Source organism: Pollicipes pollicipes, unplaced genomic scaffold (genome assembly GCF_011947565.3).
Source record: "Pollicipes pollicipes isolate AB1234 unplaced genomic scaffold, Ppol_2.1 Scaffold_7262;HRSCAF=8765_pilon_pilon_pilon, whole genome shotgun sequence".
Taxonomy (NCBI): Eukaryota; Metazoa; Arthropoda; class Thecostraca; order Pollicipedomorpha; family Pollicipedidae; genus Pollicipes; species Pollicipes pollicipes.
Genome location: NW_023597055.1, coordinates 17991606 through 18017452, shown reverse-complemented (window position 1 = coordinate 18017452; position 25847 = coordinate 17991606). Strand labels below are relative to the sequence as shown.

Sequence of the window (25847 nt, the reverse complement as noted above, 5' to 3'; positions counted from 1 at the left end):
TGCGGTAGCGGAAGCGCAGCAAACCGCCGAGGGGCACAGGCTCATGCGGTGTCCAGCGTGAAGAGCCGAGGAAGAGCACCCACGTGACGCACTCCAATCACGCTGAATCCGGCGGAACCGCCGCCAGCCGCCACGCCATACCGCTCTGTGACGTCACACCCCGCTCCGCTCTGTGACGTCACGCTCCAGGGAACCAGCCGCCGAGTGGAAGCGGGGCGCCGGTGCTGCGAGGGCAGTAGGCACCGCTCCGCGGCACGAGCAGGAGGGATACAGGGCGCCGCCGTTCGGCAGACACGCGAGGCAGCGCAGCGAGGAGGACAGCAAGACGGGGTGCACGACGATCCGACAGCGGCTTTCGCAGGCGGTGGCGAGGTAACGGAGGTCGAGGTCAAGGTCGGCAGCGAGGTCGCGGGTGACCTGACCCCTCTGGGACGCCATCGCGTGCTTCTTGCTCACTCGCTGCGCAGCGGACCGTGATGGCCATCTGGCGGACCTGCCTGGCTTGCGCGCTGCTGGCAACGCTCGCCGGCGGCGCCGAGCTGCCGGCCAAGTGGTGGCTCGTGTCGGAGGAGGACCCGTTCGGCGCCCTGCTTGAGGAGCTGGGCGATGACGCACCGCCGCGACTGAGCGAGCCGCCGCCCCGAGTGATCGAGGACTCGAGAGCTCACTCGCCACCGCCACCGCTGGCGGCGAGAGAACCCACCCGCTTCCCTGCGCGCCGGCCCGTCGGGGCTGCCGGCACGCCGTCGGGGCCGGCTAGCGCTGCCGCGATGGCGCTGCCGCCGCCGCCGGCGGCTGGTCTCGTCGGCGGCGGCGCCGGCTTTGGAGGAGGCGGAAGAGGCAGCAGCTTTGGAGGAGGAGGCGGCGGCGGCGGCGGCGGCGGCGGCGGCAGGGGAGGAAGCGGAGGAGGATCCCGTGCGCCTTCGAGACGCCCGAACGGTGGCGCGATCGTGTTCCCGACCGAGCCGGCGACGGGCACGGAGAAGCTCGGGCCGGTCAGGTGCTTGTGCAAGCCGGCCGCCCAATGCCCACAGCTCAGCTCACCTCTCACCCCGCGCAGCGAGTTCGGCAACTCGCGCGCGCAGGCGGACAATCCGTTTGGCAGCTGTGGCGCCGGCCAAGTCTGCTGTCCCCTGCAGCAGTCGTATGGGTCCAAGTGCGGTCGAATCGTCCCAAGAGCTCGCTCGCAACAGGTGAGGACTGATAACTAACTCATTGAGGACTGAAAAAATTAAACATTTAATGAATCATTGAGTGTTCATTAAAATCACTTAAAACTCAATATATGGTCGAGGACTCAATGCTTCATTAAGCGCTCAATGCATCATTGACGATTCAGTGAACCGTTGAGGACTCAACAAATTATTGAGGACTCATCAACTTAATGAGGAATCAATTAATAATGTAAATGTGGAATCAATTAATAATGTGTTAATAATGCAATGTAATAATGTGCCAATTAATAATTTGTCCGTCCCGGTGGCTCAGTTGGTTAGAGCGCCTGCCTCCCGATTCACCCACCCGCGGCGGGGTGGATTCGAGTCCCTTTAGGCGCTCGCTATTTGCCCTTGACAGGCATGGCCTGCGGCCGGTGGCAGCGGTCGCACTAAAGGTCAGTTGACGTCAGAGGGCAGGACGGACCGTGCCGAGCATTGCGGCACGTCAAGCTTTCGCCACTAAATTCTGCCGTTGCCTGGAATTGCGCGATCGGATGGTAGGGGTCAGGGCTCACACAACAAGCACTGCTTAGAGTGAGCGCTGATTCCAGAAATCCATCCATTCAAAGGGTTCGGATCAAATTTCTAAAAAAAAAGAAATGTAAGACCACCACATTACTGTGATCTTCTTCGAGGCGGTACCGATTCGCCGTCACTGCCATTGGAATGGAGTTTGGCAAGAGGAATGGAGGAGGAATGGAGGAAAAATGGAGGAATGGAGGAGGAGGAATAGAGGTTGCAAGGTTGCGCCGTGTTTAAATTTCTAGGATGCAATGCTCTGGTCGGGGCTAATGCGCTTTCTTCGAAGGACAAAGAAGTCGATGCGTGATGTTCCGCAGCGGACCATGCCTGCTGTCCGGCTGTGTTCGCTCCGGACCCCGGCGCAGTCTCTTGATGTTCCGCAGCGGACCATACTTGCTGTTCAGCGGGGTTTACTTCGGGCTCTGGCGCAGTCTCTTGATGTTCCGCAGCGGACCACACCTGCTGTTCAGCTGGGTTCACTTCGGACTCTGGTGCAGTCTCTTGATGTTCCGCAGCGGACCATGCCTGCTGTCCGGCTGCGTTCGCTCCGGACCCCGGCGCAGTCTCTTGATGTTCCACAGCGGACCATACCTGCTGTTCAGCTGGGTTCACTTCGGGCTCTGGCGCAGTCTCTCGAAAGGGATCATTCGTATGCTACCTCATGCCTTAAGATGCAATGCAGCTAAATGGGGCATTGACGGTGGGTGGGTCACAGCCTCCAACAGCAGTTCTGTATGGATTATTCACTGTGAGTTGTGCCATTCAAAGCTCAGGTATTGCGCAAGTTTGAGGCCGTGTAAGCAACTTTCCTTAACCCCTGTCATGACTGGCTTCTGTTGGTGGCTCGGTTTCGCCGACGGATATCGGTATTATTGAGCCACTGATAACAACAGCGCTGCAGCCATAAACGATTTTGGGTATTGCGATACCCGTTCGAGGAGCGTAGAAAATTTGATGTTATTTTTATGTGGAGCAGCCGTTTCTAGGTTGCGTCTTTGCGAGCCGGGGAGAATCCCAGCGGGATCATGTGATAAAATGTCAAATGATCTCGGGACAGAGAAGTTCTGGTGCTTGACCTCATTCAGGAGGTCACATGGCTTGCAGGAGTTTTTAAAGACCATGTCTGATGATAGCATTAGCCAGAAGCTGGCCCATATGCACATTTTGTAGATGACGTACACATTTGAGCTTTTTGGAAACGCGTAAAAGATGCATAGAACGCGATGCGCTTAAACACGAAACAGAAAAAAGCATTTCCCCATTCATGAGCCTAATCTTAGTCAATGTAAGACTGTTAATCACCAATCCCCAACAGAGCCCCAACCACCCACCCCAATCCCCAATTCCTAATCCCCAACTGATGCATTGCCCGTCACACAGACAGGCTGATGAGGAGCGCCAAAGTTCTGCCAGGACCTGATCACTGGAAATTGCTCGGGTCTGGTCATGAAAATGTGGAAACGTGACGTAACCTTACCAGGGTAATAACAGTACCCAAAAAATCGAACCCTACCAAAGAACGCGGTTGGCTCTGAAGATTAACTTCAAAATTTTCCATGCGCAGCAATCAGAAATGTTGTGGTACAGTTCACGCGAGAGTATCTCCAGAATCATCAGACCTTTCATCAAATTACCCGGGAGATCGCAAGCCTGGTGAGTCTCATTCGACTACTTCCATTGCATCGTTATCAATTGATCATTTTCTTATAAGAGCAGATCATAAGCGGTCACGTTGGCAATAAGCCTTCTGCAGGGCTGTCAGTGTAGTGTCAAAGCACCAAAGATGACTGATGGCCAGATCAATTACCTAATCCCCTTCTCTCAACAGCTGCCTACCCCTCTATGCGGTGTGCCAGTCAACAACCACCAGAAAGACCTCCAGGCATGTTGTGTACCGTCATCCACAGGGCTTTCCTGGCGCAAGTTACTCGAGCCATGGTGACATTCTCAACTTAAGCGTGCCTGCTCGTCCAGGTCGTTGCACTTTCCACGAAAAGCTGTCACGAGTGAATGCTGCCCGTGGAGCTTAATATCCTTTAATCGCGGAGGGCAGAGTCATGCAGATTCCCGCCACAGAAAGCGCATTTCTAAAGCTGCGCTGTACAGATTGGTTGGCATTTGCAAGCCAACTGCTTTGTCAGACAAGTTTTACTGCAACTCTGCAAAATCTCGAAGACTTCACCTCAGCATTCGACTATCGTGGAAAATGTTGCTGCGCTCTCTGCTGTCCAAAGTTAACACCATATATGTATATTTTCGGCCATTTTGTGCTCTCATTGGATTCATTTTTGCAAGCTGAATTCCGTTATTCAAACTATTACATAAGAAGTTTACAAGGTTTTAGCTAAAAAAGGCAAAAAGTGAGTAAAAACTTCAGCTTATGATTTAAAAAAACGAATTCACCTTAAGGAGATGAGCGAAATGACGTAAAACCCAGCATGACCAAAAATCAAATATGGTGCTTTACCTGCGGCCGGCAGCGCTCACTTTGCCAAAAGACTGACGAAGCGGCTCAAAGTCGGCACCGGATCTCGGCAAGCAGGTGTCCGGTGATGTCATGCCAACTAGTACCGAAGGCGGGGATTACAGCCAATCGTATCAGTCGCATTAGCTCAAGTGTGGCCCGAGGCGCGCTATTGGTCACGCGCTCTCGTGCTGAATCCTTGGATCCATCCGTCCGGATCATTGGATCCATCCGTCCATGAGACCCTGGACCCATCCATCATCTGTCGTGTTCAAGGATGGCTGTCACATCTCAGCATCCAGGGTATAGGCAAAGATGAGGACATCTGCATGGTGCACTGGCTATCGAACATAGGGCATCTCAAGGCGCAAGACACATATCAAAACACTGCACGACACCGACCAATCACTGACACACCTATGTCTACGACTGTACGACATAGGTGTGTCAGTGACTGGTCGGAATACGGCCAGCGCCACCATTTTAGAAAACTATCTCAAACGTAAGACGCTGTGCGGAAAATCGCGGAAGCTTGGCTGTGGAGACTGCTCGGGTGCACAGGTGGCTTAGTTGTTGCAATACCCAACCAAAACATTTGTGCTCTTTCCGAGTATTTTGCTCACAATTGCCAAGATGATCAATCGCTGCAAATTCTACGATTTGGTCGGCTGTAATTGCCCGGTATAAGCAGGCTCATTGCAACTTCTTTTCAATCGTGTTGTTGTAGAGGGTTGCACCAGTGCTACACCATTGGACCTCCACCCGCTAGATCCTTACGAAATGTAGACTTTCCTAGGTATTTGTGAAACCCATTGATTTCAATTACCGAAGGTGTATGTATCAGCCTGGTTTCTGGTAACAGCCGGCAATCCTCAAGTGTGTTTTGGCCGTACTCGTCCTGTGATGAGCCTGACCTCTTGCTGGCTGCGAGAGGCTCGTTTATTCTGAAGAAAACCGGCAATGATTCAAGTTTTTCCGTGTGAAATTGCCTCCTCCAAAGCGAATGTACTACCGTGCATTCTACAACTTTGAATCCAATGCCGTACATTCTACTACTACTACGCACTACCGTGCCCCGCCGGACATCTGGTGTCATCTTCGTCATATGGTTTTGCTAGTATTCCGCGCAGTAAGCGCCGCCATTGTCAGTCATTGTCGTGTTCGATCATTTGAAACATTGCCTTAAGCTTGTGCAGACATAGAGGTCAAAAAGCATTCCACGAGATAGGGCGTGACTTCTTCTCCCAGCCTCTCGCCTACATGTCTCGAAGAAACCCGTGCTTCTCCTGCATGTGCGGATACGGATCGCGTGGTTTTTTTCGGCTCAGTTAACAATGCCCAATATGCACCGGCTGAGACCTGTGCAAAACCATCATGATCAGAACCAACCGCTCTTTGTGGCGTTAACCTGTATCTAATGCGATCTCTTTTGGGCCGCTCACGATCAGAGTATGGGGCTCTGCAGTTGCCTACAGTTGCCTACAGTTGCCTACAAGCAGTATCTTGAGTATTCATGCCTCATCTTATGCACAAGCGTTCGGTGCTTGCATTACGAAACCATCACATTTCGCGGGCGAAGGAATGGACCGCTTGCTCAATGCTGTGGACATCCTCGTGTCCACGGCACGTCACATGACATGCGTACGTTTCAGTACCGGTATGGCTGGACCGCTTTCTCAACGCGTCCTCGTGTCCGCAACGTGCCGCGTGACGTGCATACATCTCAGTACCAGCATTGCAGCCAGCTCGTTGTTGAGGATGGCTCCCACACCAGCCAGTCCCCTGGTCTCCTTTTCTTCTCTTCGCTTTCAACATCTTCTCTTTAATTGCGCTCAGCTTCATCCGTTTCCTTTCGGCCATTCTCATGCAAATCTTTTGCAGCACAATAGTGGTTGTTTGGTGCCACGCCCTCTAATAGCCTCTGGATACGGCTTTGTGTGCCAGCACATCCACTTTCTACAAAACACCTTTAATACTGCTGCCACCCACCAATACTCTGGGTCGCTTAGCTTCACCGATTTCTACATACCGTCCTCAAAGCTGATGTGACCCAGCAATACCCTGGGTCGCTCAGTGTCACCGATTTCCAAATACCACCTTCAGGACTGATGCCACCCAGCAATATCCTGGATCACTCAGCCCGACCGATCTTGATCGGGTCGATTAATGGCTACAAACGGACTCTTTATCGCTGAGAACGCGTCCCTGGCACTGGATTAGGTACTTCAGAACTAGCAAGGAAGCAGTGTTCATGACAGAAAAATGTTCAATGTCAAGAGCGTCTCGGGATCATGTCTGGCTGCTGGTATCCAGGCTGCACCATGAGATCGCGGTTGCGCAGATCAGTGATGTAGTTGTGGCTTTGTGGGTAGACGCGCAGCTGCTGCGGGGGGGGGAGGACTTTCAGAACACATGTTGTCATAAACTAGGCGGCTGGTCTCTCTGAACGCCCTGCATCGCCTCGTTCTCGGACACCGTCATCGGTTTCTTGAGCAGGCAGCTCCGATGTCATCTGCTGCTGGTGACACGGTGCAGCTGCGACGTAACGGGCCGCTGCTGCTCGCCCTGCCCGCGTCACTCTGCTCGTCACGGAGCCGCCCTCGATGTGGGTGTGGCCTGACGGTGACGCGCGAGAGGTCACCGAGTTCCATCTCCCGGGAGGGGGGGGGGGGGGGTGGCGCCACGGAGAGCACGCTCCCGAAGCATCGTCTCATCTCGCAGCACGTGGCACACGATCTGAGGCCACACTCCAGCCCGATTGTTTACCTCAAAGCGCCGCCCTCGGCGCAAGACGGGTTTTCCGGAGCGCCCGCGCCCCCGCCCTGCTAGCCCCCCCCCCCCCCCCGCTGAGGGACGCGGGGCGCCGTGTCGGTGAAAGTGACCGGCGATGTAGCCGTCCGCGGCCGTCACGGCACGATGCGATCTTCATCTCGCGTCTGGCACGTGCAGCGGCGGCAGCGGCAGGGCCAGCGCTCGGGCGAGCCTGACGGTCGGCAGAAGCCGGCGTGGAGGGGACAGGTGTTGGCGGGGGTAAGGGACTTTGGGAGCCGACGGGTGATGGGTGTCACACGAGCCAAACCGTCGACGCCATTCGTGATCACCGGGAGGAAGAAACGGTCCGAGCATGCGCCACTGGCTGCGCCCATGAGGCTCGCAATTACCGTTCACGGCATGACATCTGGTCTCGCATGATGACGTTGATAATCTCTAGATTACCAGTCTGATGTTGAAGGGAGGATTTTTGTCTTAAGTATTATACTATACCTTATATACTATTCTTCACGTTGGAAGGTTTGCGCAATGTCTTTAGAAACACGTCCTGGATAATTTATGCAGGATGATTACAGAAAACCTTTACCCCTGTTGCATGGTAAATCCCAGCACAATAACGACCACCTGGCAACTCTGCACTTCCCCGGGCCTCCCATTTTATATCGGCTTTGTGTGGGGATAAGATCGACACCGCACGCCTCAGGGCCAGGTACTCAGGGATCCTCAAATGCAAGAATTCCAATCGCCGGATGACGAGAACACGCCGTATCTCCCAGCGCAGCGTTGCTGAAGGACACCAGAGCGGAGCACCGGTAGCTTCAGCGAATCCTTCTCTCCGTGTTCCCCGCCTCCTCCGCCCCCTCAGTGGACTTCCCTGCCGTTAAGGATCAGCTGGCGGCGGGGGCCTTCCCCGCCGACTACCAGCATAGGCGAATCTCCAGGTGCCCGGCGCCGCCAGCCGCCACGCCGAAGAGGCCGGCTGACCAAGACCAACGCCGAGGTCATCCGGTCGGCGGGCAACATCCCGACCGCACCGTCACTCGGAGGAACGCTGGATGAGGACGTGCACGTCCTCCGAGGCGCCGGAGGACTGCTGTCGTCTTGGACGGGGTCGTGGCAGCTTCGCCTGATCCGGAGAACTGCTCGACGCAGAGGTCGCGCCGCTGCTCGGCGCGTTTCCTGGAGCAGTCTTCGCCACATATCGTAGCGCTCCGACGGCGCTCCAGACACCCTGACCGCGGCCTGGGATCACCGCATACGGATCGGACTCGGCCGGGTCGGAGGCGCTGGCGCTGGCGGGAGACCGAGCCCGAGCGGCTGCACAGGGTGGCGTGCCTCCCGTCCAGGGCAGCTGCCCCGCTGCCCAGCGCAGGGGGGGGGGGGCGGCCGCCACCTGGGCGGGGAAGCGCACCGCCTTCATCAGTTGTCAGAGCTGCTATATCTGCCCAGTTGTTCCAGCAGTAGGAGCCGGTCGACCCAAGCGCCCCCTTTTTCTGTCTTCAGGATATAAACACCCAACGAGCCGTCCTTTACCACCCGAATAAACGCGTGGCCTGCATGCTACTAGGGAGCCGCCATAGTCATCTCTATACTATCAGTTGTCTGTCTTGTCGCTAGGTGGCACTATGTGACATGGCCTGGCGGGACCAGTGGCTGGCTCTTCCCGTGTCTTTGACTGACACTCTCGTGGATTGAACCAGGAGCCACGGGTGCGGCCGTCATCTACACATTCTGCTTGTTGCATTATTTATTTCTTGGTTTGTGAATTGTGAGTTCATACGGAGTGTACCCACCCTAATCGTAGGAACCGAGGCGGGGCGTGCAGATCTTCATTCGTTCTCGGACGGCGGGGGTGCTTTGGCAACTGCCGTGGCATTTCTTTTTTTTCTATCATCGGCGTATACGCACCCAACAACCGATCTTCAGCGTTCAGCTACCATACTGCGTACTACCTTATTTCCGAATGTTCGGATGCGCACACGTTCATCCTCGGATAGTGGAGGTGCAACGGTAGAGAATGCTGAACGTGAACCCTATGGCGACTGTTGGCAGGCATCGCTTGCCAATCAGTTATGGCATCCCCTTTCCTAGCCATTTCGAGATCCACCACTGAACTTTGTAAAGACTGTAACCTGCACGTAAACTTGGGACCGATGCACTGGCGTCATGTTTTCTATGGTATTCTACTTTTTACTATTGCGTGAGCGTGACGTCCCTCCATGTGAACTTGCGAATCCCTCAGCGCCGCGGAGTAAAGGTAGCTGTATCTCAGAGTAGTAAAGGTATCTGTATCTCGCTGCACCAGCGTACAGTGCGGCGGCACGACATCCCATTGTCAAAGTCGGCATTGTTGGAGGTTTACTGATTACTGACTTTCCTAACCAACAGAGCTTTTACTCCTTGCACGCCGTCCGACTTTCTATATGACTCCTTACTGTAATGGCCTTCAGCAGCTTCCGCCACTCGGCCCCCCACCGCTGGTCCTTATGTCCGTATCCGTATCGTGACGATGCCCCTGTCAGTCGCCCTCACAGCGCGGCGCGTGTGCAGACCGGTGACAGCTCCGTCGTGTCGGGCAGGGCGTGCGGGACTCGCAGGCGCCGTGGGCGGTGGCGCTGCTGGAGAAGGTGCCCAACGGCTTCATCTTCGCCTGCGGCGGCGCCCTGATCCACCCGCAGGTGGTGCTCACCGCCGCCCGCTGTGTGGACAGGTGAGTGCACGGTCTGTCTCCTAGACGGGCTGCTACACGGCGGAAGCAGGGGCGCAGCCACGCAGGTGGGAGAGGTGAAGGGGGAAGGGGGTGGGGGTGGGGGGCTTCAACTTGGCCTGGATGCTTTCGTTTCTCACATAGATGACCCTCAACGGAAAGTTAGAATTGGCGTGATGCGTGCTAACCACACTCCTTCCCTTAAGACAATCCTGACTGCGCCCCTGGAATAATGTAGCCGGCCGCACACCAGCACGATGACGCTATATGGACAGCATATGCTGGCGTGACGCGGAGAAACGACGACCGGAACTCCGCCTCCGAATTCCCTCTGTACCTTCTGTCCCCCAGCACGGTATCCAGCCGGCGGGCAAACTTGCATGGCTTGCATGCCCTCTGGACAGGACCGCGATTTTCTAAGGAAAGGGAGGGGAGGAGCTCAGTTAACGCCCATCACAATGGGACTGAAGGAGGCGTCGATGGAGTTGCACTGGAAATGCCGGCTCGAGGGGGGGGGGATGGGCACTCCGGTTGCACCCTAGCAGGTTGGTATAAATGCGTCCGCGTTTGATTTTTTAACGGGCTTGTCCGGAGCTCAGTGCCCGGCGGTGATGGCGACAAGAAGCGTCTCTCGATGCTCTCTCGAAGCTTTGCGATGCTTCCTGACCTGATTCCTTATCTGACCTGACCAACCTGCTCCACAGGCTCGGCGAGAGGAAGAAGTCCCTGGTGGTGAGACTCGGTATCAAGGACCTGCTCTCTACCGACGAGTCGATGCCCAACGTGGAGATGGAGGTGAGGGTTGTCTCTTCAGAAGCATTTGCGTTGTCACTGGGTGCCAGTGGCACACAAATTCTTTCGGTATGTACTTGCTCCTATCTTCCCCAGAGTCAACGGATACGCTCGTCCGGCAGCCATCAATCCACTCCCGTCCTCATTTTGGTGTACCATGTTACTGCAAGTGAAGATTCTTGCCTTGTCTTATATTTGCTGGACTTCAGTTTGGAAGCGTTTCGTAAACACGCTGCTGTAATGTGTATACTGTCAACGTTTAGGCATGCCTTTCATGTTTTGCTGCGATTTAATGAGCCTGCAGAAACTGTTTGGAGCGCTCACACATAACACGACGCCTCGTCCGGGAACTAACGCCTGCCTGCCTCGTCGCCCAGGTGGAAGAGTTTCTGCTGCACCAGAACTACAGTCGTGAGGAGAAGTACAACGACGTGGCGCTCCTGTTTCTGCGCGCGCCGGTCGAGCTGGGGCCCAACCTGGGCACGATCTGCGTCCGGCCGAAGGTCGATGGAAACAGTGGCTGCACCGTCCACTCATTCGGCCTCCAGCCAGCGGGTGAGGCAACGACCGGGGTCACGGCGGGGTCATCGCACGGGCGGTCAGGGTCACGACAGGGCAGCCGGGACCATGGGAGGGGAAGAGAGTTAAGAAATGGTGACGAGAGTTATGTCAGGGTGGCTAGCGAGAAACGGATGGCCAGAGTTACGACGGGGATAAAAGTGAACGAGACCACGCCATGGTACTCATGGTGCTGGCTTAGGAGTGTGTTAACAATACAAAACTGACAACAACCCAGTTTTCTTCATTTCGTAGCATTATATTTTATTTGACGTGCAGACACTGCCCATCCGAGTGTCAAATGCGTCATCGCGAGTGATTCAAGTGATTCAAGAGGCGAGGTGATCCTGACACGCTGGGCACCTAAGACGGCTCAGTCTGGCCCTGACCTTCGCCTGACCTCTGGTGACCTCCACCTGACCTCTACTGACCTTCATCTGACTTCTACTGTCCTCCATCTGACCTCTATTAACATCCACCTGACCCCTATAGACTGCTGGCACTGCTGACCTGACCCTACGACCTGACCTCTGCTGACCTCCAACGGACCTCTGACGACCCGTTCTCCGTGCCAGGCTCCTCGTCGTTCGACCTGCGGCTGCGGGAGGCCGACCAGACCCTGACGCCGTTCGTCGACTGCCAGCGACTGCTACGCAGCTCGCCGAAGGGGCCCTTCTTCCAACTGCACCCGAGCTTCGTGTGCACGCGCTCCGAGGCCACCTGCGACCTGGGCGAGGACCGAGCCGGGTCCCCGCTTACCTGTCCGGACGCCGCCGCGCGCGAGCATCAGCTGCGGGGCCTCGTCGCCTGGGGCGTCGGCTGCCAGAGCCAGCAGAAGCCGGGCGTCTACACCAGCGTTAGCGACTTCTATCGCTGGATCGACTACCACGTGACGGACCACTTCCGCTACATCGAGTCGTATTTCGGGTTTAATCAAGTGTGATGACATGATGGCTCGAGCCGGACTCAGTCTGGTGCGGGAGTGGCACAGGTCAGCGGCGCACGATTGAGCCGTTCTCTTTGCTGAGCAGCGTGTGAATGGATGAAGATTGTGAAATGGTGAAGGACGTATGGTGAAGAAAGATGTTGTACGCAGTGGTGAAGGTCGCGGAGCTGCAGGTGCTTGCGAAATTGCCGGATGCTGCAGTGCTGTTCCATGTGTTATCTGGTGACGGCTAGTGTTATGATGCTCTCGTGGCAAATTGTTCAAGCTGGCTTTCTCCCCCTGGTCAATAATTGTGTGAATCATTTTGAACGAAGCGCACAAGCGCTTCCCAGGTTTATCTGAATTACCTGTTGTGGCATTAGCGAATGCTGCGACTAATGTTTGAATGCAGGTCACATAAACTGTGTCGGCTGCCTGCAGCTTAGGACTATTTCCTGTGTCGGGTTCATGTTGAACGAGTGGATCACGTAACACTTTATGATGCAGGGTGTCATTTGTGTCATTCATTCGTGTGATGTCATGGTCCGTGGTCAATGATTGCTAATCATTGCCATGAAAGAACAAAATGACGGGTGCATGACTGGTGATATAAAATACGCTATGAGGTGCAGCGAATCGAGTTTCATCAAGGTTGTCCGCACTTTAGCCTAAAGAACGGACGAGCTGTTCACATCGGTGAATAATTTACTTTGTAAAATTCTTAAGTCCTAGGTTGGCGTTTGTAAAGATGCCTTAGATGGTTACATGTTTCGCAAATAATCCAGAGCTGACATTGGACGCTGTGGTCGCTAAATTATTGACTTCAATATACGTATGCGTCGGCGTAAGAAAAAAGCTGTCGATTCCTGTGTCAGAATGGATGTCATTTATGGCACTGGATAAGAAGCAATCTGCCGCGGCACAGTAGCCCCAAGAGGTCGTAGTTTTAGTCATGCTTTGCACATTGAGCCTTTTACAATAGGAGGCCCAATGAATGCTCCGGCCGACTTCATGTCAGTTATAGAGCAGGGCATCTTCTAGGACACTGGACCGGCTGTTCGAATGTCCTCCGCAGCCAGAGGACCCGCACCTGAGCACCTGAGCACCGTGCCTGAGCACCTGAGCACCTGAAGAGCCCGCACCTGAGCACCTGAGCACCGCACCTGACCTCAGAGCACCTGACATCGGCCAGGCCCGCTCCACCCAACACAGAGAGCCGCCGCGGCCGGATCGACCGTGTGTGCTCGGCTTCATTGCCGAGAGCGGTGGACGCGGCACTCCTGCTTCGCTTCGCCACACAGGGCCACGCATCTGACGAGGCCGCTGCCGGCGCTGCGCTGGCGGCCGGGTTATGCACATGTGGCCTCAGTCAATGCGGTATGCCTCCCTACGCAGTGCTGTCGTCTGTGATGCCGGTCTGATTATGCGGGCTTGTGGTTGGTGTCTGCTGCGCGGTGGTGATGCATCCTTCACGCCACGTCTGCCACCATTGAGCGCATTGGTCTGACTATGACTAGCGTTGCTGTTGCTGTTGCTGATGCTGTTGCTGATGGTGTTGCTGGTGCTGCTGCTGATGCTGTTGCTGATGCTGCTGCTGATGCTGTTGCTGATACTGATGCGCCGTGGAGCGTACTGGTCTCATTACGACCAGCGAGAGTGAAGCCGCGCTCATTGCGGTGGGCTGATTGGAAGAATGCCGACATGATGTAACGCTCACGCTGGGATCAATGGCAATGTTTACACACGTGCGGTGGTTGGCAGCCAAGTCTGACCGACTCAAAGAAAACACGGCGGTTTTAATTCGCAACGGCCTTGAATTATCGCTCATTCAGTGAACGATGGGAGTTCCGAGGTGATACCATCATCGCTGCATACGCCATTCCGATTGCGTGTTAGACTTGAAATTATTGACTTCTATAAATTGCCTTTACTTGACTTGAAATTGACTTTACTACAAATTATTGACTTAGAATTGAAAGTATAAATTGATTATTGACTCAACACAGATCGCCTGGCTTCAGGTTTGCGTCTGTTTTAAAACACTCAATTAAGTTGGATGTTGTGATGCAATGTCTGTCCAGCAGGCTTTCCCGCCAGTATTTTCCTAGCACAAAACCATAATTAAATGTTTGCTTGTATTTGGCACCGGCGAAGTCTACCACCCATTCCAAAGTCAGCTGTCAAAGATAGCAGGACACCGTTTTCAAGCCTTAAACCACCACCATCCCTCGATTATCACCGGAATCTTCACCCGAGCAGACCTCGCCGCATCTGACTTTCCATCTCTCTCAGTCGCTTGCGGTCGAACAAAACCGGGGAGCCGTCTCAAACCGGTGGCGAGTACAGCGCCCTAGGTGGCGGGGGGTTAAAGAACTCCCCTATCTTGTCATTCACCCAGCCTATCAGTTTGGGCACGCTGGCGTAAACGCCGGGCACACCGCCTTCACCGCAGCCGATACCCCAGGCCACAATGCCGGCCTGGACGTACTTGTTGGGGTCCGCCTTGCTGGGGCAGGCCAGCGGCGACCCGCCGTCGCCTCGGCACGTGTCGACCCCCTCTTGGCCGCCGGCGCACGTGAAGGAGTCGTGCAGCTTGAACCAGCGGCCCAGTCGTGTGGTGCGCAGCTTCGTCTGGCACGCCTTGTGCGGCACCACCTTCAGGTCCACCTGCTTCATGATGTTCTGGAACGTGCCGCCGCTGAAGCGGTCCTTGCCGAAGCCAGTGGCGACGCAAGAGGCGTGGTCGAAGTCCTCGTCTTCCTCGGGCAGACAGAGCGTGTCGATGTGCTGCTTCAGCTCCACCGGCTCCTCGAGGAACAACAGCGCCACGTCGTTGAAGAGCACGCGGCGGTTGAAGCGCTCGTGGGAGGCAATCTTGGATACCCGGTGTTCCTCGTGCGGGAAGATCTCCTTCTCGTGCTTGGTGTCCCAGTCGCCCAGCCGTACCCGCAGCTTGCTAACGTCTTTCCTGCGAGTGAGAACAACGCGGCGTTAGGACACAGGTCTGAGTACACTTGCTCCCAACGCGCTGACATCTCGTGCGAGCTTCACACACATGTATCATGAATTTGGGCATGCAATGTTTTTCTCATATTCAGCAGTTTGTCAGAATTGCTGCCAGCCGTTTTGTGTGTCTTACTCCCCAGCTGCAGCTTATTGGTCAGAGAAAAGGACGTGCCTGGTCCAGAGCGTGCCTCCTAATTCACGCACCGCCCACTCCGTGCCCGAATCGCAGACGCCGCATCCAGCTATCGACGCACCCGCCCGCTCAGCCATCGGCGCACCTGTTCACTCAGCCATCGACGCACCCGTTCACTCAGCCATCGACGCACCCGTTCACTTACCATCGGCACACCCATTCGCTCAGCCATCGATGCACCCTCGCTCAGTCATCGACGCACCTCGCCCATCGTCGACGCACCCGCACTCAGTCATCGATGCCCGCGCCCACTCACCCGTTGACGCAATGGGCGCCGGTCATGATGACCTGCTCGTGGATCAAGGAGGCCCCGCAGACGTATCGCTGGATTACCGCGCCGTACTCGAGCTCCTCGTCCTCCAGCACGATCGCCATCCACGGGAACTCTCCGAACTGGGATTCGCCCTCCTGCCAGGACGATTTCGGACATCAGACACGCGCCAGCAGACACAGCCCCCACTCTGCACGTGCTGAGCGTGCTAGAGCGCTCTTGTGGATCGTAATTCATGGTAGGCGTTTTATAAGGTGAGACTATCTTACTAGAGAATGGAAAGATAGGGAATACGAGCCTTGACTTAACAAGGAACATAGGAAAGACAGAGGGGTAGCAACAGGGGCTTTCTTTAAGGCGTAAGAGGAGAAGAACATCTTCTTCTCTAACGACCTGGTTTTCGGGGAATCGTGCGATATTCAGAGCATGATCATGTTTAAAGCGTGAGGCTGGGACAAATGTGATTTGTCTTATGCAATGGAGGAAGAACATGACAGGAACTTTCTGAGGCGACTACCAACACTGCCAACAGCGTCGTCCAATAATTTTGCAAAGCCGTTCGGTATCCGCTGTACAATCACCAGCACCCGGTACGTGCATGACAAAACTAAAATCCATCAAATGATGACAATATTCAAATATATCATAAATAACTGGCATCAAGAGCTCTCCCCTAAAGGTGGCGCGCTCCCAAAAAAGGCGCGCGGGACGACGTGGAATGCGACCGCCCATCAACGACCCGCCTGGCGCCGTGTCTCACCTTAAAGCCATCCAGGACGACACTGACGCCGTGCGGGTTGCGGTGTCCGCAGGAGGGGACGTACTCGTACTGGTTCAACTCCTCGGTGATGACTGGGTCGGGCTCGGACAGGGGCGACGTGCAGCAGACGTCGAGGAAGTTGTCGCACTGCGAGTTGGACTTGGACTCTTCTTCGGAGCCTGAGGTAGGCCCGAAGCGGATGTCGATGAGACCCTCGCCGTCGGTGATGATGTCGCCGTCCTTGCAGAGGTAGTACGGGACGCAGACGCAGTCTTGCGTCAAGTCTTCGTGCGATTCATAACTTTCGTCAGACTCGCTGTCATCGGTGGTTACAGCTGATGAGGCGCCTCCCCCAGTCGCTGATGATGCGGCAGATCCACCGGCAGCGGCCGAAGAGGCAGCCCCTCCTTCGCCGGCGGCAGATGAGGAAGCAGCACCGCCGGAGGCAGCAGAGGAAGCGGCACTGCCCTCCTCACCACCAGAGGCGGCGGACGACGAGGCGGCGCCACCAGAGGCGGCAGACGACGAGGCGGCGCCACCAGACGCAGCTGAGGAGGAGGCACCACCGCCAACGCCCTCACCTGCCCCAGATGCGGCAGAAGAGGAGGCGGCTCCACCAGAGGCAGCAGAAGAAGACGCAGCTTCCTCAGAGGCAGCAGAAGAGGAGGCGGCCCCACCGGAGGCAGCCGAGGAGGAGGCACCACCACCAACCTTTCCATCACCACCAGAAGCGGCAGAAGAAGAGGAGGCTCCACCAGAGGCAGCAGAAGAAGATGCAGCTCCTTCAGAGGCGGCAGATGAAGAGGCGGCACCGCCAACTTTTCCATCCCCACCAGAGGCGGCAGAAGAGGAGGCGGCTCCTCCGGAGGCAGCGGAGGAGGAGGCAGCACCACCAACGTCTTCACCACCTCCAGATGCAGCAGAAGAAGAGGCGGCACCACCGGAAGCAGCAGAAGAAGATGCAGCCCCTTCAGAGGCGGCCGAGGAGGAGGCACCACCACCAACCTTCCCATCACCGCCAGAGGCGGCAGAAGAAGAGGATGCTCCACCGGACGCAGCAGAAGAAGCCGCAGCTCCCCCAGAAGCAGCTGAGGAGGAGGTGGCCCCGCCTGCAGAAGCAGCAGAGGAGCCTGCCCCGCCAGAAGTAGATGAGGAGGAACCACCATCACCGACGGAGACCGTGGACGAAGTAGCTTCCTTATCCGCGTCATCCACAGACTCGTCGATGCTGTTCTCGATGATGATATCGGCGCTCTCTGTCAGCTCCACGGCTGGCAAGCACTCCAGACCGTACTCATCGGCCTGCGACACAGTGATCTCGACAATGTCATCCTCGCCAGTGCTGATGAAGTAAGACGTCTGGGACGTCTGCGCCGACTCGCTGCTGGAAGACTCGGAGCTAGAGCTGGAGGCGCTGACGACGCCGTCGGCAGCCAGAGGGTCTTCGCACCCGCCGGAGAGGGCGTCGTCGCACGGCGAGAGTCCCAGCAGGTCGAACATGGTGCCGATGTCGATGTCGGGCTCCTGGTCGGTCCTGTCCTGCTCCTGGTAGGGGACGGTCGGCAGCGAGGCCGCCAGGCCCAGGCAGAGGACGATCGCCAGCAGGCGCATCGCGAGCAGCTCGTGTCCCACTCTGAGGACGAGGACGTGAGGACTGTCAGCGGCCACTCGGCCGGGCGACGTGCTCGACTGGTGCCGTCAACAGGGCACGAGGCTTCGCAGAGACCGGTTTGAGTAGAGTGATGGTTCATGCTTGGGAATGGATAATCATGGCAAAGTTTCGGCGCGGAAGAGCAGTAACACTCTGGTGGCCGCAAAGATAGCTTTCATAAAGATTGTTCCGTTAAGAACGATCTGCGTAAAACATGTCAAGCCGCCTGAAAACCACCTAAAGTTACTTCGGGTCCCAACTATTGAGCTTATGCTTGGTAACCAATCTTAGTCCCCCGACAGGGGCAGATAATTTCAGCTTTTTTGATAATTTGCTTTTAATTAATTCTGTGCCTTCAGGACTGCAAAGCAGTAATAACGTCGCACGTAATGTTACAAGCACTGCTCTTAAAAGGCATGCAAGCTGCATGTCAGTGTTACAAGGCATAGATCCAGCTCACAGATCCCTGAAAATGACCAAAGTGGTATCTGAACCTGAACGTGACCGGCATTTGCCCAAACACTACCAGCTTCACGTGAGCCGAACGTGGTGCCAAGAATAAGAAATAACAACGCGAACGTGATTTGACAAACAACTGCTATGCAGCCGTAACAGCCAATGTCAAGCAGTTGCACAGCTGCTTAAGGTCTGCTGTTATATGTGTGCTTCAGGATACCTGTTCTCGCAGCCGTTTTCGGTCACTGGCATCGACTACATGATCGGAAGGCGTTAAGTCCCTTTAATTTTCCTGTCGCCTGTCTTAACTTCCAGCCATATATACCCCCGGCCGAATCTTGGCTTCCAGATACTGATACCTAGAATGTTGTTTTGGTACTGCAGTTGACGTGACTCTGGATCATATGCTGTAGCATATCTACGCTTGCTGTGTGTGGTGAGCCTTACCAACTTGTTTGTGCGCCTAAGTTGTGTGCTAGCGAAAGAACGTCTGAGCGACCTTGATCGCTTCTGACCGTATATATCCCCCTCTTCAAATGTCCAGGCCTCCGCCCGACCGCAGATCTGGGGCGCTGTTTGGCCTCGGCCCGACCGCCCGTTTACACTGACCAGGGGCCGGCGGTGGCGCGAGGCACAGGCGCGTCCGTCGTCCGCGGTCTGTTCGGTCTGAGCCGCGCCAGCCCGCCGCCCCGCTGACAGCCGAGTGGCGTAAACAGGAGGCGGGAGAGGCCGCCGGACCGCGCCGAAGCCCTGGTCCTCGACAGACTTGGTCCTAGTTTCCAGTCCTTGGTCCTGGACGGTCCTGGTCCTAGTCCCCCTGTCCATGTCCTGGATGGTCCTGTTCCTGGTCTCCTGTCCATAGTCCTAGACTGCCCTGATCCTGGTCTCCTGTCTCTTTTACTGAACGGACCTGGTCCCAGTCTTCGGTCCCTAGTCCCGGACGGCCCCGGTCCTGGTCCCCGCTCCCTGATCCTGGACTGTCCTTGATCCCGGTCCTCGGTCCTGGATGGCCTGGACTGGAGCGCCGGACCGCTCAGCGGCCCCGGTCACGGACGGACGGACGGACGGACTGGTCGTCCGAGAAGTGTTTGATGTGTGACTGATGCCGCAGAACGCATCGGTAGCTTATTATTGATTGTGCACAATTGAAATTATGTGCAGACGATTTTAGCGTATCCAGGTCTTATGCTGCTCTGAATTTGCGAATGCAAACTTGAATTGCAGTTTCATGAATCACATTTTAAGGGCCCAAGCCAAGCCGACTCACCAAGCTAACATCTAATTCTTTCTGCGAACCTACCTTTTCAGAGTCCATATCCGCTCCGGTTAAAGTCGTCAAAGTGAATACACGTTCCGATGAAATCACTGTGCGTCTGTCACAAGTTGACCCAATTCAGCACAATTCAAATGCATGATGCGTAGACACATTGTTGTTTTTGTGCGTGTGTCACTGTGTAGACACACATTTTGCTGTTTTTGTGCGTGTGTCATTGTGTAGACACATTGCTGTTTGTGTGTGTGTGTCATTGTGTAGACACATTGCTGTAGATACGTTAGCGTTAAACTTCTCAATCGGTTCCAATCTATCTGAACTGGCCGATCTTAAGTGCAATCAAATCACAATCCACGTGTTTTGAAAACATGCGGATCTAGTGAAATCCGAGCCGTTAATTGATTGGAAGTGCAGGGATATATCCAGTCTATGAGAACTAAGATGCATTCTGATTGCTCCGCTGTAGTGGGTTATTATTTACTTATACAACCTATGAAGGACCTCTTGTGAAGGAATGTTAACTGCCGCGGGCTGTTATACAACATTCTACTCCGACCTTGATCAAGTAATCCGCCACGACGCTTTTATAAGACATGCTGACAGCCGCCGTCTATTGATGATTTCAGCTTTCAGGGAGCCAAACGCAATTATACACATTTCGCCCCACCTGCCTCATGGCGTCACTCATTTCGCCTTAAACATTTCTGGCCAAAATTATCGTTGGCCGCGCGGGCACAAACACGGCGGGGTCGGACCCCGGCGCCAGAGGGGGTCGCTTTCATTCGTCATCGCCGCCGCTGGCTGGCCGGGCTGCGGGGCAGGGCCCGGGCAGCGCTGCTGTCGATGGGCGGCGACGGCAACAGTTTGTCAGATGGCGCTGCGGACCACATCAACCCGGCCTATCAAAACGTTCCGCCGTCTCCTGCCAAGCACAATACGCTTCAGGCTCATGCGGCGCCGGCCGCTTCGGCCGCTGCCGCCGCGCTCGATTACCGGTCTGGAGGTTTTGGAGAGTGCGTACGCGCGTAACGTTGCGTTACAAAATACGTCGCACACGTTTTCGTCCTTGTTTGCCATCTTTGATTGAAACCGCCTGACCAGCCACGCTTTATAGCAAAAATGGTGCAATCCACATCGTGAATGACGCGTGGCAATCTTTTCGAACTTTGACTGGGCTTAGCCTGGACGGACAAAGTGTGCTTAAGTCAGAAATTAACACTGGGCGCAAATCCGTGTTTGTGTTGAAAATAAGTCACTCCGTGGCCTCATTCGGCTGCCTGGTGCTGCCTGTTACGTGATTACAGCCTCTCGGCACTGGATCATGCTGCACAAGATGAAAGGTCAAATAAATCGTCATATCCTCATGCTAGGTCATCATGGGTCATCCTCAACCATTGCTGACTTTGTAACATAGCACTCGTTATGCCGGTTATATCTGAAACACTGACGGTAGGCTCAAGCGTGACCAACTGTGTCAAGTTATACCAGTTTTTGTATTAAGTTAACCACGTGCTCTGATGTGTGGCTAGCACGACGGGGAGTTACACCAATGAGACAAATATACTGTTGTGTATGCTATCTGACGATTTTCTAGCTTTGCGAACAGATAAAGACACCTCCGGGTGACACACTGCGGCAGTTTATATCTGCTGACTGCTGTTCTGCGTTTCAGACTCCGTTGTACCCCACATACATACATCTTGATGTTTTTGTCCGCTAGTTCATAAACCCTTGACCCTAGTGCAGGCCGTTGTCATTATATGAAAATGCAGTTTGATCACAAATCTGTCGAAAGCGTTTGATTAACAAAGTGTTTGACGTCGTCGCTAGCCACGAGATTAACAAAACATGTTTTGGTGCTACATATTCTAACATAATCGGAAGTAGTCTTCAGTGGTTTCAGAAATTAATGACGGTAAAACGACACCTCGGGTAAATCGCTGGTATTTAATCACAATCCATACCAAGGTATCACTTCGACTGGGCAGGGTAGCGCATTCTGCGTTAAGCTTATGCCATATCACAGCGATTTATTATAGACAGCAACTCATTGCTGCAGTATCTTTATGATCTAAAGGTGCAAGCATCTGATCTGTAAGACAAAATGAGAGCACTTTGCTGTAGACGAGGAGCCAAACCCTCTGATTCTGATCTTAAAAATAAATTATTTTACACCAATTCCAGTCACGTGAATGTGGTGATGTACCCTGCCGAACTTTACAAAACGATTTTTTTTCTTGCAACGCATTGTTGTAACTTTAAGGCATTAATCGACGTCGTCAGACGTCCGGGGCTGTTGCAAAGATTTCCAGCCAACACGAAATGGCCACACAAAGGCATTCAAGTTTAACACACACACACAAACACGCACTCACGCATAAACACACACGCATATATATATATATATATATATATATATATATATATATATATATCCTGTAGATTAGATTGTGTCATTTGTGCTATGCTCTCACCTTTTTAATAACAAATCCACGTCCGTTCAGGAGCCCCAGTGTCGTCTTCCCAGTCAAGTAGCTATGTGCGGTGCGTGCCTGTACGGTCTCCTATTTATGCAGGCGCCCTCAGCAGCGACATACCCCGGACCATTCGTCCGAAGCGAACGCAAATCGTGCTTCCCAATGTAAACCCAGCGTCCAGACGTCGATTCAGTCACATAAACACGTCGGGAAAACCAGAGCGCTCGCCCGGCAGGCACGGGCGGCTACAGCCGGTCGCTGACGCTGTCAGCTAAAGGGCGACGGTGAAGCTAAAGGGCGTCGGTGACGTTAATGGGAAGTCATCAACTGCGCTGGATGTCAGCAGTTGAACCGGACGCCGATAAGAAAGTGGGTTATTTCGGAGCGTCGATGGACGCTGGTGTTCTGGGCAGGCCGACCACTTTCGGAGGTTTAGTAAGAACAGGGATGGATTTTATCTATCGTCTCATTGGTATGCTTCTTGCTTTCTTTGTTTCACGTTCATGGCTCACCATCGTATATCGTAGTTCAGCAAAATATATTGCTGTAACGGCGTTCACAGACGATCTGTCATACATGAGTCACAGTACTTGACTAAAACGGTACCAAGCGTTTCAAACATGCTCTCCACATGTTTGATCAACAAAATATACACCCGACTACGCCAAGCCAACGTTCAAATGTTCCCGACATTGCTCTTAGTGTGACGCAAACACAGGAATCGAATCGAATCGACAGGAATCGAAAGTCAAGGTACAACTATTTCACTTTTCGTGAAAGTTGAACATGTGCTACAGGATAATGTTTAACATATTGAGTTAAGAGTTGGTTTGGAAAACAAAGTTTAGGAACTTTCTAAATAGGTAGGTTTGACCCATCTAGAAAGTTTTTACACCCATGGAACTTGCCTAGATCTAAATCGCAGGACCGTGGATCTAGATCGTAGACAGTAGATCTGCTATCTTTAGCCATCTTGCTTTCACATGCCCCAAGCCAGAGCGATTTGGATAAATGCCGCATTTAGCATTCAGCCGTGGGAAAAACTGGACTGGCGTGGAAAAGCCTTGACGGACACATAATGGGTTGATTTTGATAGCGTTCATATTGATAATTGAAATTAAAATAAGAGGTAAGTGTCGTTTTCTGAGGTTTTTGCCTAGATATGCCTCGTTTGACATTTGGTGGAAAACTGGGCGGAGACGTGTGAATTGCACGCGCTATTCTTCAAAAAAATTTGCTGTAACGAATGGACCCGGTTCAAATTTCAAACTTGTGAAAACAGCGGGTTAGCGTTTGCATTGCCTTTCATACCGGCGGACTTGATTCGACTGGATCATAAGCATCCACTCAGCCACCACAGCGTACCGACGGGCCTTGTCAAGCCTCTGCTCTGGCGGGTCTTGGAGCTATCGGACGGCTCGAAGCCGTGAACACTACGCATGACTGAGGTGAAATCCCACCCATCATCGCCACTCCAGCCACGTACCCCACCGCCGACACAACCACGACGCCCGCACGCCCCCAGCAGGAGACCCTTCCGCCCACTTGTTGCTGACGCCGAACACTATCGGCCCCCTCACGCGGTGTGACTGGGTCCGCCCCCGCCAGCCTGGACAGCCAGGCCACATGGCTAGGCTCAGGCAAACATCCAGCAGCGTGGAATCCTGAACTGTGCGTCAAAGAACGTCCTGGTTTTGAATGGAAACGGGCATCGTTACGGAGAAGGGTCTTTCCAAATGCGTGATGACGCGTAGAAAACCGTACTGCAGCTTTGCTATCTTTGCTGTCTGTGAATTGATTGCTCCGTTCTCTTAAACGCGGTAATTCTTATCTCGGCTGGAGCACACTCTCCTCGTGGCGATCTCACGTTCAGGCAGGACGAACGGTCAGGTAGCACTAGAGATGTCAGCCACCAGTCGGGACAACAACGTGTACCAACAGCAAATTGCGGTTGGTATTTGCAAGCGCTCAGTGCTCTTTGCGAGTGGGTATGAGCATAAGTTGTGATGCGTGTAATCAATATGTAATAAGTACTGTTGGTTTTACTATTATATTCATGCCAGAGTAATTGCTGCGAAGCGCGGCGTCGTGCGACGAAAAGCCATTTCTGGTAGAACAGATACCCTAAGCTACTGATAAAAGAAGTGGTAGAAGTCGCGTCCTATATCGCGAGATCACTGCTGACTCGCCCGCCCTGAATGTCTAAGCATGACGAAGCCAGCGCCAGCGGGCAGGGGCGGACAGCGGGTATCATTACCAGTCTCCCGGGCTGGCAGCCGGTCGGCCCGGCCGGTCTTAGTCAGTGCTCGGTCGTGACCGCTGCCTCCGGGCACAACCACGTGACCTGGCCGAGGTCGGGAGTGTGAGCCCGAAGGGGTGGGAAAGGACGGGAAGCGACGAACGCGTGCGGTCGATTGGCGATGACGATGTTCCTGGCTTGGCTGCGTAATGCGAATTTTGTGCGTATGCAGCGGCAGGCGGGTAACTGAAGGGGGATGGGAAAAGGCGCCGTTGAGTTTGATCACAGGTCGCCTAGGCTTAGTACCTATGCAGGCGACGCCAGGCACCCTTTGTGGACCGCACAGCGCTTGGGCGCTACGCAGGCTATTACATGCATGGTTTTGGGTTAACCAGTTTCAGTTGTTTTGAACCATTTCTGATTCCTGCTATCTTTGAAAAGCATGACTTCAAGGCAGGGGCGTCGTTTGCTATTCAGTTGGGGGAATGGGGCAGAGGGGGGAGGGGGCGCTTCACCCTCCCCCGCCCCAAGCTTAAGCCTCAACCCTCCAACTTTGGCAAAAACTGTGCGAAATCCGGTGAGAAACCTGTTTCTTGGCATATTTGGGGGCAGTTTGAGCCCCATTTTCGCTATTCAGCCCCCCCCCCGCAGCTCACTTGGCGAAACTACGTCCCGACTTCAAAATGATTCCTCTACAAAGTGCTTACTGCACCAATGTCACCAAGCTTTGGCGTGGCATCGGGGAGGGGGGGGGGGCTAACCGTCCGCCGGCCGACAGCGCCAACCCTGCCGGCAGGATGTGAAGCGCGTTGATAAGATATCCCATTAAGCTGTTGATGCCTAGAGCTGCATTCCTGGCTGCGAGCACAGTGCTATCGAGCCGGTGGTCAGCACGACCGCTCGACCAGCGCGGGCGACGCTCCTCGGGTCAGACCAGCAGTCGGGCGACGCTCCTCGGGTCAGACCAGCAGTCAGACCAGCAGTCCTCGGGTCAGACCAGCAGTCCGATCCCGCCCAGGACCCCGCGGACAGCGAACATCAGCGGGCAGCGGACGTCAGCGAAAAGCGCAGCCGAAGCACAGACACCAACGGACACGAACTGGCAGACAAACCGAAAGACGTCAGCTCAGGGCGGGCCGTCCTGCCGCGGGAGTCGACAAACTAAGAGTCAGATGCCGTGGACTGCTGCCCACGCTGTGGACGTCGGCGGACGTGGACGTGGGGCGCTGTGAGCAGTGTCACTCGCTGACGTCGGCGGTCGTGGACTTGGGGCGCTGTGAGCAGTGTCACTCGCTGACGTCGGCGGTCGTGGACGTGGGGCGCTGTGAGCAGTGTCACTCGCTGACGTCGGCGGACGTGGACGTGGGGCGCTGTGAGCAGTGTCACTCGCTGACGTCGGCGGACGTGGACGTGGGGCGCTGTGAGCAGTGTCACTCGCTGACGTCGGCGGACGTGGACTTGGGGCGCTGTGAGCAGTGTCACTCGCTGACGTCGGCGGTCGTGGACGTGGGGCGCTGTGAGCAGTGTCACTCGCTGACGTCGGTGGACGTGGACGTGGGGCGCT

General features: G+C 54.7%; 2 protein-coding genes across 2 annotated transcripts; one reads left to right on the top strand and one right to left on the bottom strand.

Annotated features, from left to right (window-relative positions):
- Positions 1–279: 279 nt before the first annotated feature.
- Positions 280–11992, top strand: LOC119113947 (CLIP domain-containing serine protease 14D). The gene is made up of 5 exons (XM_037238180.1): positions 280–1193; positions 9555–9685; positions 10387–10477; positions 10852–11029; positions 11608–11992. Exons 1-5 carry the CDS (start codon positions 477–479, stop codon positions 11973–11975), a joined length of 1485 nt encoding a protein of 494 aa, XP_037094075.1. The 5' UTR covers positions 280–476; the 3' UTR covers positions 11976–11992.
- Positions 11993–14078: 2086 nt separating this feature from the next.
- Positions 14079–22146, bottom strand: LOC119113945 (putative lysozyme-like protein). The gene is made up of 4 exons (XM_037238179.1): positions 22042–22146; positions 16188–17820; positions 15413–15564; positions 14079–14925 (listed from the first exon to the last, which is right to left on the bottom strand). The coding sequence occupies exons 2-4, from the start codon at positions 17796–17798 to the stop codon at positions 14283–14285; spliced, it is 2406 nt and encodes an 801-aa protein (XP_037094074.1). The 5' UTR covers positions 17799–17820; positions 22042–22146; the 3' UTR covers positions 14079–14282.
- Between the last annotated feature and the right edge of the window lie 3701 nt (positions 22147–25847).

Excerpts from the sequence above, each read along its gene's own strand:
- LOC119113947 (XM_037238180.1), top strand. The coding sequence starts at position 477 with ATGGCCATCTGGCGGACCTGCCTGGCTTGCGCGCTGCTGGCAACGCTC. Across the intron at positions 9,686-10,386 it reads GCCGCCCGCTGTGTGGACAG|GCTCGGCGAGAGGAAGAAGT; the intron begins GTGAGTGCACGG and ends CCTGCTCCACAG. Across the intron at positions 10,478-10,851 it reads TGCCCAACGTGGAGATGGAG|GTGGAAGAGTTTCTGCTGCA; the intron begins GTGAGGGTTGTC and ends CTCGTCGCCCAG.
- LOC119113945 (XM_037238179.1), bottom strand. The coding sequence starts at position 17,798 with ATGCGCCTGCTGGCGATCGTCCTCTGCCTGGGCCTGGCGGCCTCGCTG. Across the intron at positions 15,565-16,187 it reads TCGTCCTGGATGGCTTTAAG|GAGGGCGAATCCCAGTTCGG; the intron begins GTGAGACACGGC and ends TCGTCCTGGCAG. Across the intron at positions 14,926-15,412 it reads GGCGCCCATTGCGTCAACGG|GAAAGACGTTAGCAAGCTGC; the intron begins GTGAGTGGGCGC and ends TCTCACTCGCAG.